At 34.8% G+C, this 19,822-nt stretch overlaps 1 protein-coding gene across 3 annotated transcripts; it reads left to right on the top strand.

The window, feature by feature from the left end:
* The first annotated feature begins 1,463 nt into the window (after nucleotides 1–1,463).
* LOC114878041 (proton-coupled amino acid transporter-like protein CG1139) lies at nucleotides 1,464–19,757 on the top strand. 3 transcript variants are annotated; one of them, XM_029191396.2, is made up of 9 exons: nucleotides 1,464–1,838; nucleotides 2,027–2,160; nucleotides 12,691–12,743; nucleotides 12,818–12,943; nucleotides 13,458–13,730; nucleotides 13,947–14,031; nucleotides 18,090–18,362; nucleotides 18,528–18,885; nucleotides 18,975–19,757. In XM_029191396.2, the coding sequence occupies exons 4-9, from the start codon at nucleotides 12,861–12,863 to the stop codon at nucleotides 19,217–19,219; spliced, it is 1,317 nt and encodes a 438-aa protein (XP_029047229.1). In that variant the 5' UTR covers nucleotides 1,464–1,838; nucleotides 2,027–2,160; nucleotides 12,691–12,743; nucleotides 12,818–12,860; the 3' UTR covers nucleotides 19,220–19,757. The 3 variants fall into 3 exon arrangements, with proteins under 3 accessions (XP_029047229.1, XP_029047226.2, XP_029047228.2); XM_029191393.2 differs by lacking the exons at nucleotides 1,464–1,838; nucleotides 2,027–2,160 and adding an exon at nucleotides 4,806–5,104; XM_029191395.2 differs by lacking the exons at nucleotides 1,464–1,838; nucleotides 2,027–2,160 and adding an exon at nucleotides 8,720–8,746.
* The last annotated feature ends 65 nt before the right edge of the window (nucleotides 19,758–19,822 follow it).

The following is a 19,822-nucleotide window of genomic DNA, read 5'->3' as shown; positions in this document are numbered from 1 at the left end:
TGCAACAGGTAAGATTAAATTATCTTCAAATATTAAATTAAATTGCCGATCGGGTGTTAAAAGTACAAAAAACAGAAAAAACCATCAAAGAGAAGTCTAGATTCTTAATCTTTGACATTAATTCGGCATTTTCTTCAAAACTACAAGAGTTGAAAATTTGTGCTCTTGCCGCGATTATACAATGAGGTTGGAACAGCAGAATTTGAATTACTTTCCCTTTTATATCGTTAATTTCCTAACCAATATTGAACGTTTTTAATATTCTTTCACACAATTTACTGTTTGATATTTAATAACGTTCTCTCTTGAGCATCGTAATATTATGAGATCTGTTCGTCTACCGGCTTCGGTTCGGCTGGGGACGAGCATTACCGAATAATACCGAAGCGGTGCCGACCGGTCTTCGTCGGGAAGGAAGGTCTCGCCATTTCTCTCGCGAACGTCGAAGTGAGAAGACGTGTTGAGAGCATCCTTCCGTATAAGTAATAAGTGAGCATTGTATCTATTAAAATATTTTGCATAAATTATAGTTCGATCGTTTATTATTGTTGATTAAATTTTATGTACATAAATTCGTATTTCTTTTTTGTTACAGATATTTGATGGATATTGAAAGGACGCCATGATATGGGTTTGAAATAGAATTTCGTAAGAATTTAGTGTTTTAATTTATTCTAATCAATTATTAACATTTATTATTACTTATCTTTTATTGAGTCGTTAATTGTAAGCATTTTTGATAATTACTTGCTACCAAAATCAAGAAAGAAAAGATTAGAGACATTTTTTTTCTTTAACCAATTCATAGAAATAGAATAATTAATTTTTCATTTTATTGAATAATTTCGTCCAGTATTTTAATACATTTGTTTTAAACTAGAACAAAATTGAAATAATTCGTATACTACTGTAAATGATTAATTCTCTTCTGCAATTATTAATTATTTTAAACAATCTATTTTTGTTAAATCGTAGTAATTATATTATAATATCCAGTTTTCGATGCAACTTTTAATTAAAATAGAATCACGTTTTTAAATCATATGCTGTTTAAGCATGATTAATTATTGGATTTTGCTTATTGAAAAGAATTAGATAATTTATAAATCATGCCGTAATAAAATTTCCAACAATTTGTAGGATGCTTACAATCTTAACAACAAAAATCCTCTGCTTTAATACAATAGTCTATTATCTTTATTACAAAATGATTTTCTATCGATGTAATATTCATTGAAATAATTATCAACAATTATTTAAAACATTTCATTTCAATCTAGGATCAATATTCAGCTTTAACAATATTTGTGCTCGTCGAATATATTTCACGAACATAGATATTTTCATTTACAAGCCATTAATAACAGTATTTCCGCTACGAAAGCTCAATAAGAAGAATGTTGTTTTGTATATTTTCACCCAGCCCATCCCTGCTCACTAAGTTTTTCTTTCAGGAATTGTTGTGGCCGCGCGCAATGCGGTCGGTAGAGTCAGTGTTTGTACGAACATACTTCCAATGTTTTGATTTTTGCAAGGGCGAACTGGCCCTGAATAGAGTTGCGTTTGTATGATTAGGAATCACGCGAAAGTAGAGTCAGTGTTTGCTGCGTATTATATTATAAAATGTTTTCTAGAGCATCGCGGCTCTGATTTTTCTTTTTCCATCGCGAAAGTAGAGTCTATAATTGTTCGCCGGAAATTATTCACGGTCGTGTTTCTAGTACTTTATATCTTTATTTTTATTTTTAATTTTTTTTTTTTATTGCTCGCTATATCCGGTATTAGAGTCACGGCAACACTGAAGAGGAGTCTTGGGCGTTGCTCCATAAGGAAAGAGTGTAAGTATCTTATTACTGTATTAAATTAATTTTATTTCAAGTAGAATAATTTACAATTTCAACACTTGATAATTGAGAGTTATTTTTCATTGATAATATTTGATAAAATCCAAATTTATATATAATTTTATTACAATAAGAATTGATAATTTTCAAAATTAACCGTAATTCCTCTTTTTTTGTTACAGATGAATTTTTGAACTTTGGCGAGTTCCTGGACATTCCTGATGGCTTCCATCTTCTCCTGTAAGGCAACCTCCTATCTGGGGTGCATCCTCCTACCTAGTTGTTGACTGTCGGAAGAAGAGTATATCTGCGAACGGTGAGTCGCATGTTTTATGGTTCCTCCGGTGCCCAATCATGTCGTAGGACGAATGGTCCGAATCGACACGGGTTACTGGTTGTATACGAGGTAGGCTAGCACAGTGACCATGGGTATGATTATACATACTCATGAGTAGTAACATTTTTATTGTGTTTTATTTCATTTAGTTCAGGCTAGGACTTCTTGTACTCCGCGTTTTAATATCATTTCAATTACACATATTCCAATAGATATTTTTGAAATATATAAATGCTCTTAAATGTTTTTAAATGTGGAATATGAGCTGAACGCTACGATTCGCGAATATAAAGTAGTTACATAAATTTTTTCGAGTCAACTTTTTGATTGATCATTATTGCTGATGAATATAACTTTGAAATTAATTACTTTTTTTATTATGTGACTAATTAGGATTCGTATTCTCGTTTCTTTTATTAAATAGCTCTGAGGTTGCAATGGTAACTATGTTTTCTGTTCTTGGCATTTTCCATTTCAATTGTTATCGAAATTATGGTGTTAATTATATTTTAATTTAAAAGCACCTGAAACCTGCAATCCTCCCAGCACCGGCGACTGAACGTCAGCATACATGTGTCATTTAGGTATTTGCAAAAGGTAACGTAGTATAGCATGCCGTTAGTTGGATGCAATAATTCAGGTGGCGCTTAAATCAGTTTCTGTTCAGCTTAATTTTCGATCAACCATATCCTGTTTTACCGATGCGGAATTCGGAGTTCAGTCGAGTAGTTTCCACTGTTTTTGTATAGATAACGCCGGCATCAAACTTTAAAAATGTTGAATTTATGGCGGTTTCTTTAAAATACAAATTTGTCAAGCAATTGTTTGCTATAAATAGCGGACAGAAATAACAATTGCACAATATTTTTAGTTTATTGCACTCATTATCTGTTAGCGTCATTTTAGTCTGTATGATTCTAAAAATGAAATTATTCTAGTATTTTGGGTAGGAATACGAACTGTGGGACCGAAAAGGCAGTTTAATTATAGAACAGTAATAATTTAGAGCGCAAATAAGTTAAAGTCTTGAGAATGAATATGGTAAAAGTAAATATTTTTTAAACATAGCAATTTGGCGCCAATAAATATTTCAAACATAAAAATTCTTTTGCTAGTGCTAAATAAGAGGTAAATAGGTCTTTAAAGAGAAAACACTGTTGCTTTTAAAATCAAAATGAAGTGTAGCAGGATATGAATAAAATTGAAGATAGGGAAAAAGTAATGAAGGATGCAGGAAAATTGTTATACCTTAGAAAGTAATTGTAATCACGTAAATATGCAAATAAATTCTAAGAATCGAGCGGGAGGTGAAATATGACGTCGGATTGAAAGGTAGAGGATAAACACGCAGAAGAGGACACTGAAAGGACGAAAATGAACGAAGATAAGAAAATAAGATGGAGATCCGCACGCGGTATTGTAATATCTTAAGAAAACTAAATTTACCAATTGAATAATAATATAAAGTAAGGTGGACTTTTTATTTTTCAAATATACAATGCAATGACAATGCAAAAGATAAAAAGTAAGAAAGAAAAAAAATACCTTTATCGTGCCATTGATAATTTTGGACGCAAATTTTGCTTTTTCAGTTGCTTCAAATTATTATCAGAAAGATGGGCGAACAATCTTATATTGCAAATTCGAATTACAATGAACAAATTCTTCACATTTTTCTCACTTACTTTCAAAATGTGATTCTTAAGAAATGGGCTTGTATTTGAAATGCTTTGTATTAAAAGAATAATTTCATAGAAAATTGAAGAGAAAAATATGCCGCATGAATTTTGCTAGAACCTTAGCGATTATTTTAAAGGAAACGAATACCCGGATCTAGCAACTTCTACCTTCTTTTTTCACTATTTTGCATTTTATTAATTATTATAATCCACAATTATTTGTCATTGCAGTGATGAATAAATTTTCCTAAATTCACAAGTAGTTTTGTCTACATATTCATAGGTACTTTAAAACGACTTCAAGAGATATTTATCATCTTTATCGCGTGATAAAGTTATTGTTCTTAGACAATCTACGTCAACAATCCTCTTCATTTACAAATTAATTATTTAATAATTTTATTTGGTGATATCGTATAAATACACCTGGATTATTTGTTACTTATAAATGTTTCCAGTTTGAACATTTCAGATTTTGAGATTCGAAAGAATTTTTAATTTTGAACATTTAAGAATCATCGCTTATTTCCAGTTTGGCCGTTTCAGACTTCGAGATTCGAAAGAATTTTTAATTTTCAAATTTTCAAAATGAAAAACTACAGCAGAATCTCGAAAGATCGAAAGGAAAAGCAAAGTAAGTAGGTTCGTCGGTAAATAAGCTAGCAGTAGTTGCGCGCAAAGTTTGTAATGAAAGGAGAAGGTAAAATTGGCGGGAATGAATCAAGTATCATAAGATATTTGAAAAAAAAAAAAAAAAAACATTAAAAATTACGAAAGGTAAAGTGCTTGTAAGGTAAACCGGCTCGTCTCACTTAGATTCCAACGTGGAATAGTTTGTAAGGTAGTCGAGCCGCATTGTCGCGTCCGAATCATGCCGTGAGTGACCAGCAAACGAAATGGCAAGAGTATACGGTGTGTCGTGTGCGTGCTATGAAGCTATATAAATAATACTTGGCGCGAACCCTGATCAGTCGAGTTGCGGCGGTCGTACCTGTCGCAACACAATATAATGCCTTGAGTACCATAACAAACTTGAAACCGATTGTCCTTTTTCGCATCTTTCGCTACTTAGCGTTCTCAATTTACCTTAACCTTGATTTCGTGCTTGCGTCGTGACTATCATTTCTTTTATTTCAATATTTCCCCATTTTATATTCATTCGACGCCACTTCCAGGTGAATTTTTGTGTACAGAAGTGATCCGTCAGGATGTCGCACGATAATTTAGGATTTACCTCGAGCACGGTGAGTTACATTCTATTTTATTATTTCTTCTATTATTCTCATTTGTATATAAATATGTAACAAGGTGGTTGTTAATTGGACTGGTTAATTATGCGAATTTTTAACCCTTATCGATAACAACTGATTTAATTGATTATACTTGTTCGATTACCCAAGAGTTTTAAGCCGTTGGATTTTAAAATTGCGTTCAACTGTTAATTCGAAAACATGTCCGCAAGGAAGTAAGGTAAACTTTCAAATATTTACCGCTTGTTTTATCGACACCTCGCAAGGAAATGTATCGAATTGTTTTGCACGTGTGAAAATAGGATTTCTGAAATGTAAATATTGTTAATACTTTTCCGTATAAACGGCCGTTTAAAAAAGTAAACGTTCAATCGGTGATAATTCATCTCTTTCATATTTCATTAACAGACGCGCGTTAATTTTCATATTATTTACAAAAGAAAATGTATTTGAAAATTATTTTTCAAACCGATTCTCGCGAATTTCAAACGGGAAAACTCTTCAATCTCGATCGGTATCGAAATATCGATTGGATCGATGTGACGTCACAGTAGCTTATGGCGCGTTTTTTATTATACTTGTGGTTTTCCTGTGAATTTTCGCGGGAAATGAATACGTCGAGTGATAAATATCATAGAAAAGGGAAAATCCGGGACTGAATGAACAAATTCATTTGGTCGAAGGACGATATTAACCGGAATTGCGTGTCGGTGACGTTAATTATCACGAAGCGTCGGCAGATTCGTGATTGAAATCAAGGCATATTCTTTTTTTTCATATATCATATCGTATAAAATATCTATTTACGAAATTTATGTCATTAGAACGTGAAATTCGATAAAAAGTAATGTTCCCTTTCTGTCGAACGATCAGCGAATCTGCGCGTCCCTGTTGCGATTATACTACACCGTTCCTTTTTTGCTAGGTACCAGTTTTTTCTTCTTTTGTAGTAATTCGTTATACTTTTTTAAGTTGGTGAGCAGGAGAAATGAAGCAATTTCTGTTTAGTTTCACCATAGATTGAACGCAATTCACAGTGACAATTGTTACTTACTGTTGTAACCTTTATTGTATAAGTTACTTTCACCAGTTCAGTTTAGTTTATTTCATATTAATTGCTGTTAATCATAGATCAGAGGTAGGTTATCTTTTATAATAATCGTAGATCGGATAATAATTTATGAACATTGTAAATAGATCCTCTAATGTCGTTCAAAGCAGAGGTTGTTACATTGTTACACCTTTTGAAACATGAATAGGAATTGTTATATTATTTATGTTGATGTTTGGAGATTAAGTAGCACTATTGTGGTACGAAAGATGAGTGTAAACGAAAGCAGTTAGAATCATCGGAAATTTGAAAGTTCGACCGGTAATGATTTCGAAATATCGAAACTTTGCGCTAGCGATATATCGAAATTGAACAAGTTCGATAAGTTTCAAATTTTCAAATTTTCAAATTAAAGATTTCCAAGTCGAACGTTCGAAGATTCAAAAGTAAGAAAATTCTAGAATGAAAGATTTCAAGTGAGGATTGTATTGTTCTGAGAAATGAGAGTTTTAATTACACTCCGATATCCAATGTATAAACGATGGGTGACGTTGTTTTCCTTGAGACGGTTCGACACTTTACATCAGGAATAAGGAAAATGGATTCTGTTCTCGTTGAATACACCTTGGCATCGACATGGTATCTCATAAAAAATTATTGCCCTCAATAACAATGCTAGCCACGATATCAAATGTTTGTTATACCGATTGCTCAGTCCGTTCGTACCCTGCGTATCATCTTGTTTTCGTAGATTAATATTTTCTGATAATGAACAGATCACTCTGATCGTGAAATTCTTTTAGTGTACCTTTATCTCAGAAATTATTATTCAAGTACACTAACGTCTCTTTAGTTTGTAAAATTAATTCTAAATGTTATCGATAAGTGATATTTCCCTTCGGTTGTTTCTACTGTCCTATTTAACGAGTCAAACCACCTGTCTGTAAATAAATATTGTCGATAACATTGACAGCGACTTGTTCGAACAATTTCGACTCGTCTAAGAGTAGAAAAAATTATAAACATTCGACGATACAATACACTACCCCAAGGTGACTTTATAAGTAGCAAATCGCTTGGAACTATTTGTAATTTAATTGCAGATCATCCATTTTTCAATTTAAGTTTCCTACTTGATACTTCACCTAAGATTGAAAATCAACAAAAATTTTGCTGAGTTATTCCTATGGTGTAACTTTATCAATCTTCCACAAAAGGTGTAAAATATGAACCTTTATTTCTTATCATCAGACCTTACATTTATGCTGATCATTTAATGTCGTCTCAGAAGGAATTTTTTCGTCATGACTCGAGGTACAGATAACGCTAATTATAAAATGTAGTTTCATAAATTAATTATAATAACACCTATGATTGCATTAAATGATTTCTATGTACACAGGTATCAGAAAGGTACTATTTTCCTTCGTAATCCTTGTTTTCGATATATTGTTCAGTAAATTATAGTGTTTGCTCGATAATTGTTATTTGTCACCAATATCTATAGATGATAATTCGTTTCATAACACGATAGCAGTATTGAGATCATTGAACATTGAAATATTCCATTGATAATTGATCGCGCAAACAGAGATTGTAATCGTTGTCTTGTTTGAAAGTGTCCTTACATTCCGCTGGATTCTGATAAATCAGCTAGTTTCGTGGAAATAAATTCTTTTCTATTTCTATCTCGCTCTTTCTCTGATAACAGACACGAAATTTATGAGATCGATCTAGCCACCCACGTGTGCTTACTGATATTACAATTCTCTAATCATCTTTACCTATTTCGTGAAAGTTCACTAATTAACTATATCGATTAGCTATTATATAATAACGAAAACACTGCTTGCATTGTTCGACGAATTAGTTAATTAACAGGTAGCATATTCTTGAATTAAGTAGGATATTAGGTTGCGTATCGGGTATCATGAGTAAGTAGAGTACCACGTAGCGCATTAAGTAGCGTATTAGACACGGTGAGTAGGTAGCATACTAAATAACGTAATAATGTAGTAGGTAGTGGATCATATGAGTTTGATGCTGTGTTTAGGTATCTATTAGGTGGCGCTAAGTACTAGGAATACTCGGTGGAGTAAGCACAGTACTAGGAATACTCGGTGGAGTAATCACAGTACCAAGTAGCACACTAATTACCAGCTTACCATGCTCGGTACTATACTAATTAGCGTACCTAATACTATGCTAGCTATCTTTCTAAATACTACATCAAGTACCATATTAAATACTAAGTACCATAATCATTTTCCCTTTAAAAACATTCAACAGTCATATAAGTTTGCGTATACTCTAAACGCGAATAAATTACCGTACGGTTACAACTATCAGATAACACGGCAATCGCGAAAATTACAACACTGACAATTTTCAACGTTCATCCTTGACTCGCACGCGATTCCCTCTGATAGTAATGGAATATTCATAAACCCTCAGCAATGCATAGATCCGCGTGAAAATTGCAGAGGAACGGGCACAGGTATTCATTAAGTATTCCTCGAGGTGTAACAATGTAATCCGTCCATCAACAACCGTGAAATAACTTTCTACGCTGGATGTCCCAATGGGTCAGTGTTTTTAAACAAACGTAATTTAACGTGCCACCTTAAGTCAACAATATAATTTTGTCTCTTTCTTTTTTTTTTTTTAAGTTGCAAACCGTATTCGAACTTTAAAATATTCTTTCCTATCATTTTCTAATCTGCCTATTGTCACACGGATTTAAGACGTTTCAAAACCTGTTCTTATGGAAACTTTTCGCTTATTATTTATCGATCCATCACATGCCAACGATTATTCGTGTCCGAACAATTAATTCCTATTAATGCAAGCTACGAATGGATAAATAATAAACCGTTTCACGTTCATGATCCATCGAAATGTCATTGGGATTACATAAAGGGGAATTGATGATGTGATTCAGCGATCGATAAGAGACGCTTGGATGTTTCAGAAAAATTCATTCGCAGCGGTTTTTCTTTGAATAAGCAAAAATGTAGAGGCTCGTGTTTCTTTATTATGAAGGAACGTGGTTCATCGCGCGAGATGCGACTTCCGGTCAACTTGTGTCAGCACAGCGATTACACGTTAAATTACTGGGATGTCCTCCTCTCGTTTTACGCGCTAATCTCCTGAAAACTGGCGTAACGTGTCATTTTTAAAATGTCATCTCAGAGCTACGTGCTCTGAACGTGTTACACGGTGTCCAGCTCGTGGAAACGATTGATAATTTGCAAAAGGAGGTCGAGCCTTTGAGGTAGATTAAATTGGTGATTACTTGGAAACGATGGGATTTTTCTATTAGCGAGCTTGTAGGATTAAGAGGAATTTCTTTGTTGATAATCCCTTTCCTTTCTTGGAAAAAGATCTGATTATTGAGAATAGAAATAATTTTCAAATCTATTACCAATATTTTTCTATTGTTTCTTTTTTTAATTATTCTAATTCCACTGATGATCTTATTTTTTTGCTAGATAACATTTAATCACTCAATCATTTCATATGATTAATCAAATTCTGTCGAGTATCCTCTTTAGTATAATCATGATTAATAGTCTCAATTGTAACAGCAGATTATCATATCCAAAAATACAAAATCGTAAACAGAAATTAGACCGAGATTGAAAGCATCATCGTTAATCACCGTATTACCTCAAATTGCACGCGATAGATGTTTAAACAATACTAAACTGATAAAACGATGGTTATCTGGTGGCATTAGGAAAACGTGAAAAGAGTACAATAAATTAGATGCTTCCGTAATCTTTTGATAACGTCAATTTACAGTTCCGTTCAATCTTATCAACAACAGGTAGCTCTTCGTTGTATCGGGAATCAACCAGTTAAGTAGGGATTTCCTCTATTGCAAAATAAAGAATAGGATAAGTCGAATTGAAAAGTGGCTACTTGACACGATAATCGTTTACGCAGGATGAATAAAAATTAGCTGAAACGATCGATGATAGACATTGGTGATTATACCTATTGCAACATCGATGCTAGGAAGATTTAAAAATTTATTTATCCGGGTATTATAAAATAAATGTTTCGAAGGCTTTTATATAATTATTTTTTGATAAAATTACTCGTAGCTTTAAATTGATATGCCATAAGCTGTGATTCGAGTAACTTTTATGTCATCAAATTGTGAAATTATGAAGAGCAATGTTTAGGTTTTGGAAATCGGTCATTGCTTACTTTAATTAGTCATCAGCAATTTTTTATTAAGGATATTTAGAAAAATTTTACCTCGATATTTTCAGGAAACTTTAAGCTTTAATTCGGTGTACCATAAGTACCATTTTGTTATACTTTTAAGTCATCAAACTATAATCAACGTGTTAGAAAAAGAGGAATGATGATACTGGGTCGAGGAATTATCGGTAGAATAATTACTATCAACATGTGAATCATAGTTAATTAATTCATAACATGTAGCTGTGGTTAACAGTTCTCAATGACGTCTAGAACGTCATTGGAAATTGTTAATTACCGACACGTAACGTGAATTCTATTACGTCTTAGTTAAACGATGGCGTAGACCATGTATTGTTCATAAAAAAAAAATGCACATCTTCCTAGAATTCGATGATTTCTTATTACGTGATTAAGTTCCATCTCGTAGCAATATCCGTTTCGAATTCCTCGATAATATTACGAATGAATTGATCGTCATTGAGGAAAACCAGTAATGATTAATTAATGCTAATCGAATTCAGCTTCTTGTTTACAATGGTTGTAGGAAACTGTGTTTCAATTAGATTTTAATAAAAGGCGCGAGCACAGGCGAATTACTCAAGTTGAAAGGTGTAGTTTGTCTTGGAAAGGTTCCTGACACTTGCCGAGGACATTTTTCGAATTTATCATTTAATATTGTCGAAATATCCTAGCTAAAAGTTGTAGTTTGATTGCTGTTGATTTCGAAATTTATTGCTCGATTGCACATGATTTTGAAACTCGGATAAACCATTGCGAGCAATTTCGAAATTTATAGTTTAATAAGGAACATCTTTAATTATTCATTATGTAACGAAATTTGAGAATCTTGAAATTTAATAAAAACATCAGGCGATGCGTCTGTTAGCGCATCAGTAGATACAGACAATGTTGATCAGACACGTGGAAGCTGATCTTCAGTGATACAACAGTATCTTTTATCTGCCTTCGGAACATCCAATATAAATTCACTACTGATTTTCATCAAATTTTTGAAATAATCAACAATTCATGAAGTATCCGATATTCAAAAATAAGAAGAGCTCTCTAGAGGCATACTTATTTTTTTTTTTTTTATATATATAAAAATTAATTATGATTATTTCCACAGTGCTAATTAAAAGAAAAACAAATTAGGAAAGTAAGATTCGAGATTCGCATACCAAAAGCATCGACACACGTTTGTTGGTGTCAATACCGATTGCGGTACAATAAACTAAGCCGAGGTGAAACATAATCAACGAACATCTGTCTGTACACGATCGACGCGATAAAAAAGCAAGCAATGTAAAATCTGCCGATCGGTTCACGAGGAACCCATCAATCGATCGTTGTAAACGGAAAATCCCATTAGAAACACGCTCTGGCGAGCAGCTGCGAGCCCGAGAATATTTGCGTTTCTCAGATCAGCAATAACAAAGTTGCCGATATTTTAGAATTATCAATGTTATTCGTGATTAATGGAATGATTTATTCAGACGAGAGGATCAGGTACTCGTTATCTCGTGAAATAAAATTTCATTTCAGTTATACGTTTAACTTGCGATGACATTCGCGACGAGGAATAGTAAAATTTTCAATTGATCCTCAATATCGTTTAACAATCATTGATTCGCCAGGGATTTTCCTATCCAATCTAGATATTAATATCGAGTAAAATAGTTGCACTCTGATACGTGATTTCTATCCTTGAATCATTTAATACCACGATTCTTTTGAGCCGTTCTTCGAGACTTCGAAGAATTCATGTTAACATTTTCAAAAAACATCCTGTTATTCCACATGGTTCTTTCAGAGCACAGTTTTCTGCACTCCTTTATTCGTGATAATTGATTGATCTAATAATCATTCAAGAAAACGAGATTCGCTCACCCGTGGTAATTAGCATCTTCGGTATGCGAGTACAAGCAATTTGAGTAGCCTGTTTTTTTCATCGCATTCCATCATTTCAGCAAACAATGATAGGACTAAACGAAAAGTTATGCAGACTTTGATCCCTTCTCTTGATATTCAAATTGTTTTTCTCTTTCGTTATTATATCGTCACGTAAAGTACCTTTGTTATTCGTCTTGTTCGAGTGCGCATCACCGTCGGCCGTGAATTATGACCGACAGAAAGAATTTGTTTTTTGATTACGAATCTAATATACCGGATGGCATAGTTTGTTGATTCTTGTCGTGGAACATAATTATCCTGGCTGACCAGGATATTCAATCGTTTCGTTTGAAAAAAACAACTCGTTTAGAATCGTGTGAATTAAAATAATTTTATTGATGGAAATTTTCTTTTTTTGCAGGATGCTCTGGATACCAAGAAATGGGTCGATTCGTCGACGAATAATCGAACTAGGTACAATATTGAAAATCTGTTAACAATTAATAATATATTAGTGATTTTAGTGATTATAATGAATTTTGGAACAGTTTCGATTCAGGACAGAAGAAGGGGAACGTCTATGTCCTGGAAATGGAGGAGAAGAAGAAGAGCGTGCAGGAGTGCCTGGAGGATTACAATCCTTACGAACACAGAGACGTGGAACATCCAACAACGTTAGTATAATCGACTGATTCGATTAGAAGAAATTTCGAAATTTCATATTTTCTACTCAATTTGAACTCGAAGCTTTTCTTACAAATGTTACACTTTGCTCTTTGTGCAACGGTTCGTTCGTTCGAATAGCGGAAAAGGGAGTAAAGAACACGGTAGAATGAAAATGTAAGTCCATACGTTCGATCGCTTAACGCAATCAGGAACATTTGCATAATGATGAACGCAGCACGCATGCGAAACGACGTTTCGTTTATTCCGACCGCGTTTCTCTGGATACAAATTACCGGGTAATTTGTTGCGGTGATTAATCGCGAAGCGGAAGGATAAGATTGCCTCCCTGAAGAAACCGCTACGAATTGTCCATTAAAACACCTCAGTGAAATATCGTCGCGATTGAAAATGAAGAATCTTTTATTTTGAATAAATTTTCGTGACATAAAAGTATCTCGAAGTAGCGCATATGATACAAATGCCTTCTTTCTCGCTAATCTGTAACTCCGTTTATGATTTCAGGAACATGGAAACGTTCATTCATTTGTTGAAAGGAAGTTTAGGAACTGGTATTCTAGCTATGCCTAATGCTTTCCATCATTCAGGATATGCAGTTGGTATAGTGGCTACTATAGTCATTGGTCTACTTTGTACTTATTGTATAAGAATTCTCGTCAGTTCGGAATATGAATTATGTAAAAGGAAGAAGGTACCTTCTCTAACTTACCCTGCCACCGCAGAAGCTGCACTCCTAGCGGGTCCAGCACCCTTTAGGCGATTTGCTAAAACATCAATGTAAGTTTTTAAATAAGCTAGTTAAAGAGAATAGAAATATTAGACGAGTAAGTTAAAAACTACGAACCGGGTTATCTATTTCCACCAAGTTATCGCAAATTATCGCTTCGGTAATTTACTGATGTCCCTGTTCTTGAAACAAGTTGCGTATATTCAATTTTCTTTGAAATAACTTTTGTACGAATTTTAACAGAGAATGCATGCTTTGTTTTATAGTCATGTGATAAACATATTCCTTATGGTGTATCAGTTGGGAACTTGCTGCGTCTATACGGTATTCATTGGCAAGAATTTACATAAGGTTAGTAGAATTACACAGTTAATTAATCGCTTTCCAATTCATTGGCTGATCACCTACATTTCATTGATCACCGCTTCCGATACATTTTCTAATTTCTCAAATCATCTTTCATTCATTATGAAAAGAAGCATGATAAAGCAAATAAAAGTACTCCATTTGTAGATTAATCATTCTATAAACTACAAACTAAGATTTTGAATGAAACATGACCCAATTACCAAGTTAAAGCAGTCGTTCAACTAGTTAGCGATCCGGTTTTGAATTTTAATCTAGCAATCTAATCGAGTTGATGATATTTTTAATTTGATTATAATATATTTTATCACATTTTTTATCTTTCTTTCTAATATCTCCAAGTTTAATCCCATTAGACATCTTAAGCCCCTTAGCTTAAAATTATCTTTACAGAAGAAAATTTCATATTTCTACTTTAGATAACAGTTCGAGGAAAGAAATATTAATCCTGTAAGTTCTCTGCGCCTTTTATGTAGTTTTTCTTTTTATTCGAATCGAACGAAATGACTCAGACATTTCGCTGCTCTTGTTACTCCGTCGTTGGTCCAGCTTTTACCGCAAAGAAATCCCACCGTGGCTAGACCAGTGTGGGCAGAAAGAAAAACGAGTATGTAGGTCAGGGAAACACAACGCAAGGAATAAACGATTAGACAGACGGCTTTTAGAGATTGTAAATTACGGCATGCCCGAGTCAAGGTGATAATCAAGGCGTTACACGGGGCCAGGTTCGTTGACACTCGAAGAGTTAAGGACTTTCATCTTTTTCTTACGTTCGCGAGGACAATTTGTTGTCGTCATCGGCAGGAAACTCTCGATGATGAATAACGTTGACCGTGAGCACTTGTTAAACTAAGCACTTCCTTGAAGTTCAGTTTCAGTTTCGTGGCATATTACCATGCGATTATGGACAGGGTTTACGAGGAGCACGTGACCCGTTGATCTTGATAATTATAAATAGAGGGAAATGTTAATAATCTTTATTTCACCGTAGTTGGGATCAAATGTCTGGTAATGGGAGATTTCCGAATGCAGATTTTAGGTGATAAAAGAAATCGAAATTTGGTTAATTAGGAACCGTGCAAGCTTAGAAATTAGGCAAATTAGAAACTTCAGAGCCTAGAAATTTGGCAAATTGAAAAGTGATTTTAGATGATAAAAGAAATCGAAATTTGGTCAATTAGAAATCGTGCAAGCTTAGAAATTAGGCAAATTAAAAAATGCAGAATTTTTCATTATCTCTTGTAGTGATTTTCCTTTCGCAAACCTGTGGAATGCGTTAGAGGACCAAAACGAGAAAAAAGAATAAAACAGAGGATCATTGAAATTTTTTTCCTTTTGCAAACGCTTAGGAATTCATCGCTCGAGGATCGCATAAAGATCCTCAGATACGTGGATCGGAAGAACTTGTCTGACCTGTCATAAATCAAGGAAAAAGGTCGCTTGTTCGACTCAATCCCATTTCGCTTGAATTTCCAGCTGCAACGAACAAACGAATTCCCCTCACGCTCGACAATGAAATGAAAATTCAAATCACTCGTTTAGTTAACCCGTCGAAGTTCGTTAGCCTCGTTCGTAAGACTCGTGTTGAATTAGAATTACGCGTGTCTTTGTATTTTTTTAATGACGATCCACTAAGAATTGAGAACTTATGAATTTCAAAAGATTCATTCATTTCAAATACAAAATTCTTACTTTCGGAACTTGCTTACTCTCAGATTTCATTTTACAATGAAACGTAAGGAAAGGGAAACGGGGGCATCGTATGAAATCATAATTTCTTATAATTAATCGTATCACTTAACGGATCCAGTTTCGACAATTTACAATAAACCTTTGATCACGCCTCAACATCGAATGTGCGCAATCGATGAATGTTCCATAATTGATAGGTTTAAGGTAGTAATACGGCTGGCTAATTTGCCGTGTAAAATTCCATTGGTCGGCTCGTTTTCTGAAACGGCGAAAGAAAAGGAGCGTATTGGTTTAGCCAAGCCACGGAACGCGTTACTACGCAATGTAATAGATAGTTAGCGGGTAGTTACGACACGTGTTATTACGACGAGCGTGTAGAATGTGGATGCAGCCAGTTGCACCGTTCGCGAAAACCTGAATTCTCCTAGCGTGAAATAGCGAATTAAGTCCCGTTCATATCTACGGGCATCGTAATTCGCCAATTCGTAAACACAGAACATATTCAACGCGATACATTGTGATAATTACATTATATTTCAACATTTTATTGGTCCACATTTGGAAAGATTCCAAATGTTACCAAATCGAAAAGACTAATCGGGTCGGTTCGGAAAACATCGTCCGAATAAAAAATGATTCAGTTGTAGTGATTATTAATGATCAAAGGATTTACGATAAGGTGCTGAGAGAAAAATGGCACAGTTGAATTAATCGGTTTAGTTGATCGTGGAGGTCGGTCAGTCTCTAGAATACACGCTCGTGTTTCTTCCACCGAGTAGTGCCCTTGCAATTTTAATTAAGGTGTGCTGCCCTCTTAATCGTACATCCTGGATTCGAACAGAAATCGAGAACAATCTATCATGGTCAAAGAAAAAAAGACCAAAAATGGTACCACTCAAGGTGGTCAAGTTAGCATATAAGTAGTAATTTCTGTTTCTCTTTAAAGTGCTTTTCACGGCTGAACATATACGCGGCACTAACTTCATCGCGGAAAGAAACGTTTTCTCCATAATCGAGTCTAAATAAACGGATGAAAGACAGTCATGAAATCGTAGGAAGAAATCAATCATACGGTTATCTGATTTACAATGTTGCTAAGACTCCGACTGAATTAATTGCATTCATACGTAAAACTACGTTCGAGATTCTATTACCACGTGATCGTGTTACTACGTTCGGGGATAGAAATACAGTGGCCACATACGTAGGTTTATCTGGTTATTAGATTTCACGCGGTATTATTTGCTCAGTTTGCTGTATCATTACAGCTAAGACTAAGATAGCTCAACCTACGTCCCTGTTAATTTATTGCATTATCAAAGTGAACGTAGTACTACTCGCTACTACTCATTATTAGTTACTTAGTACATACTATGTATTTTCAACATTCACTTTTATCATTTCATCTCGATATCAGTTTAGGAAAATCTAAAACTTGAAATAATCTTCATAAATTCATCCAATTTTGCGGACTTTCTCCTGATCATTATCATTCGACTATGTTTCACCAATGAATTGTGGCTCTTTTAGAAACCGTATCGCGATTGAAAGTTAATTGTATCTCGATAAAGTAATTATTACGTAAAACGCGTAGTTTAATCAATTGGTTTACGTAACGTTTACGTAGGATATCGTGATCAGTGGCTCGCGATACTCTTTCATACGCGGCGGCCCGGGTGAAATTGAATTTATACGTAGGCCACGAGTTTTACAGTTGCAATGAAAATCCTTACGATCTTGTTACGTCAACTTCTCATTATGTAAACCGAAGGCTGAACGCAATCATCGTAAATCGGTACGCGTTAAGAACCGTCTCGGCTCCATTTCCGGCTGTCCTTGAATTTCTCTACGCAACTACTTCGATATCGATGATCTCCGGATCGATAGCAATCGATTGTCCATCTTTTTATGGACCGAAGAGAATTGAACTCGTTTAGAACGTCCCGGAAGTCAAACGAGCAATTTTACAGCTCTCATTGTTAGACTGAAAGTTTGATTTTATTTTTAAATCAACAAGGATTTATTTTCTACGAGATTGTGGGTGAGAACAAATCTTGGATCAAATTTGATTTTAAACTGGAAGGGAAATTCATAGAGAGAAAGGGGTAAATTGATTGGCAAATTAATTAGATGTAATAAGAAATATAATCAATCAGAGCTAAATGAAGATCGATATTGATATTTTTAGATCCTTGCAATATTTCATTTTCGTCTGTTCCTTTAGGGCGTTGTTTGATTGTTTATTCAATCATCAGTTAACTTTCATCGCATCCTTTAATCGCTCATATTTCTAATGATACACTGATTCGTCTGATTCATTAATGAATCGCTTCTATTTTTCTTATTTATAGGCATTGGATCCCTATATGCCAAACGTCGATGTCAGACTGTACATGTTGGCGATGCTATTGCCATTGATTCTTGTTAATTGGATCAGAAATCTGAAATTTCTGGCGCCGTGTTCGACCATTGCTAATTGCATCACGTTCGCCAGTTTCGGTATAATTCTCTACTATATCTTCAGGGAGCCGTTGTCTTTCGAAAACCGGGAGCCGATCGGACACGTTGCGAACTTTCCACTATATTTCGGTACCGTGTTGTTCGCCCTGGAAGCTATAGGCGTGGTGAGTAGTATTCGTGATTGAAATTCTCTTTTTTTCATTTTGAAACTTCGAAATTTCGAGGCTTCTTCCTCGTTTTGAAAAGTTGGAAAATTACAAAACCGAAGAAGTGAAAAATTGGAAATTCGGGAGATTTGAAAATTCGTTGAAACGTTGATATTCTTTCAGATTATGCCGCTGGAGAACGAGATGAAGAAGCCCAAGTACTTCATGAAGTCCTTCGGTGTTCTAAACATAGGAATGGGTACCATCGTAGCTCTGTACACAATGATCGGCTTTTTTGGATATATCCGTTACGGTAGCAATGTCTATGGTAGCATCACCTTGAACTTGGTAGACGAGCCTAAAGGACTTGCGTTGTCGGTACAGATCCTCTTATCATTGGCCATTTTTTTCACTCATCCAATTCAATGCTACGTAGCAATCGACATCGTCTGGAACGAGTATCTCGCGCCAAATATGGAGAAAAATTCTCACAAACTCCTCTGGGAGTACGTCGTAAGGACCTCGCTGGTTCTACTTACATGTAAGATAATTCTATATTCACCCTTGTCAAAATCTGTTCAATAATTTAATAGGAATCTAATCTAATGTATTCTTTCGCATATTTTTCAGTCCTGTTAGCTATAGTCGTTCCAAAATTGGAATCCTTCATATCACTGTTCGGTGCTCTGTGTTTATCCGGCTTGGGCTTGATTTTCCCCGCCGTCATTCAAACCTGCACGTTCTGGAACGTGTACAGTGGTACAGAGAGGACCTTGATGTTAGCCAAGAACATATCCTTGATCCTGTTCGGATTGCTCGGCCTCGTGGTTGGAACGTACACGAGTCTCCGGGACATCGTAGGCGACTTCTCTTGAATCGTTCGAAACGAAATGTTAAAAGAGGAGAACACGAAGATAGGTGACAAGAAGAGTTTTGAAGGAGAAGAGAAAAGAAGATTGGTTGCTCTTTGTGAGCAATACCATGAGATAATGTGATATAGATAGCGAATGCAATCGGTTCTTTGAAAAGATTGAACTGAGTCTGGTATCGGACGAGATGATCTTCTTGTTTGCCGGGGATGTATTTTATAAATACGCATTGATCGAGTTTGTTGAGCGAAAGAAAAGTATCGGATGAGAAAAAGGAAGGTAAAGGACGACTTATTGTTTAGCACGTCCACGGTTGGATGAATGGCTCAAGGATCGTGTTTCGTTGTAAATCATATCACGATCTATGTTTTGTTGTTTTTCGTTTGTTCCTTCTGACACGGAATCTGTTTTTATCCTTTGTTTTACGGCCGTGTATTTTTTTTAATTGTCACAGACGAGAAAATATTTCATTGGAAGACCCCGCGTGATATTTAAATATAATTGGTTTCGAGAATTCACGAATAAATCGATTTATAGAAACTAAGAATACGGTTTTATTTTATAGGATAATATTCCTGTCTGCTCATCGTTTCCTGCTTTGCTCAACCC

Source organism: Osmia bicornis, chromosome 12 (genome assembly GCF_907164935.1).
Source record: "Osmia bicornis bicornis chromosome 12, iOsmBic2.1, whole genome shotgun sequence".
Lineage (NCBI taxonomy): Eukaryota > Metazoa > Arthropoda > Insecta > Hymenoptera > Megachilidae > Osmia > Osmia bicornis.
The sequence above is the reverse complement of the archived record's forward strand: the minus strand, read 5'-3'. Positions and strand labels throughout refer to the sequence as shown.

Coding starts and splice junctions, on each gene's coding strand:
- LOC114878041 (XM_029191393.2), top strand. CDS start 5,069: ATGTCGCACGATAATTTAGGATTTACCTCGAGCACG. Junction 5,105..12,690: donor TAGGATTTACCTCGAGCACG/GTGAGTTACATT, acceptor CTTTTTTTGCAG/GATGCTCTGGATACCAAGAA. Junction 12,744..12,817: donor TCGACGAATAATCGAACTAG/GTACAATATTGA, acceptor ATTTTGGAACAG/TTTCGATTCAGGACAGAAGA.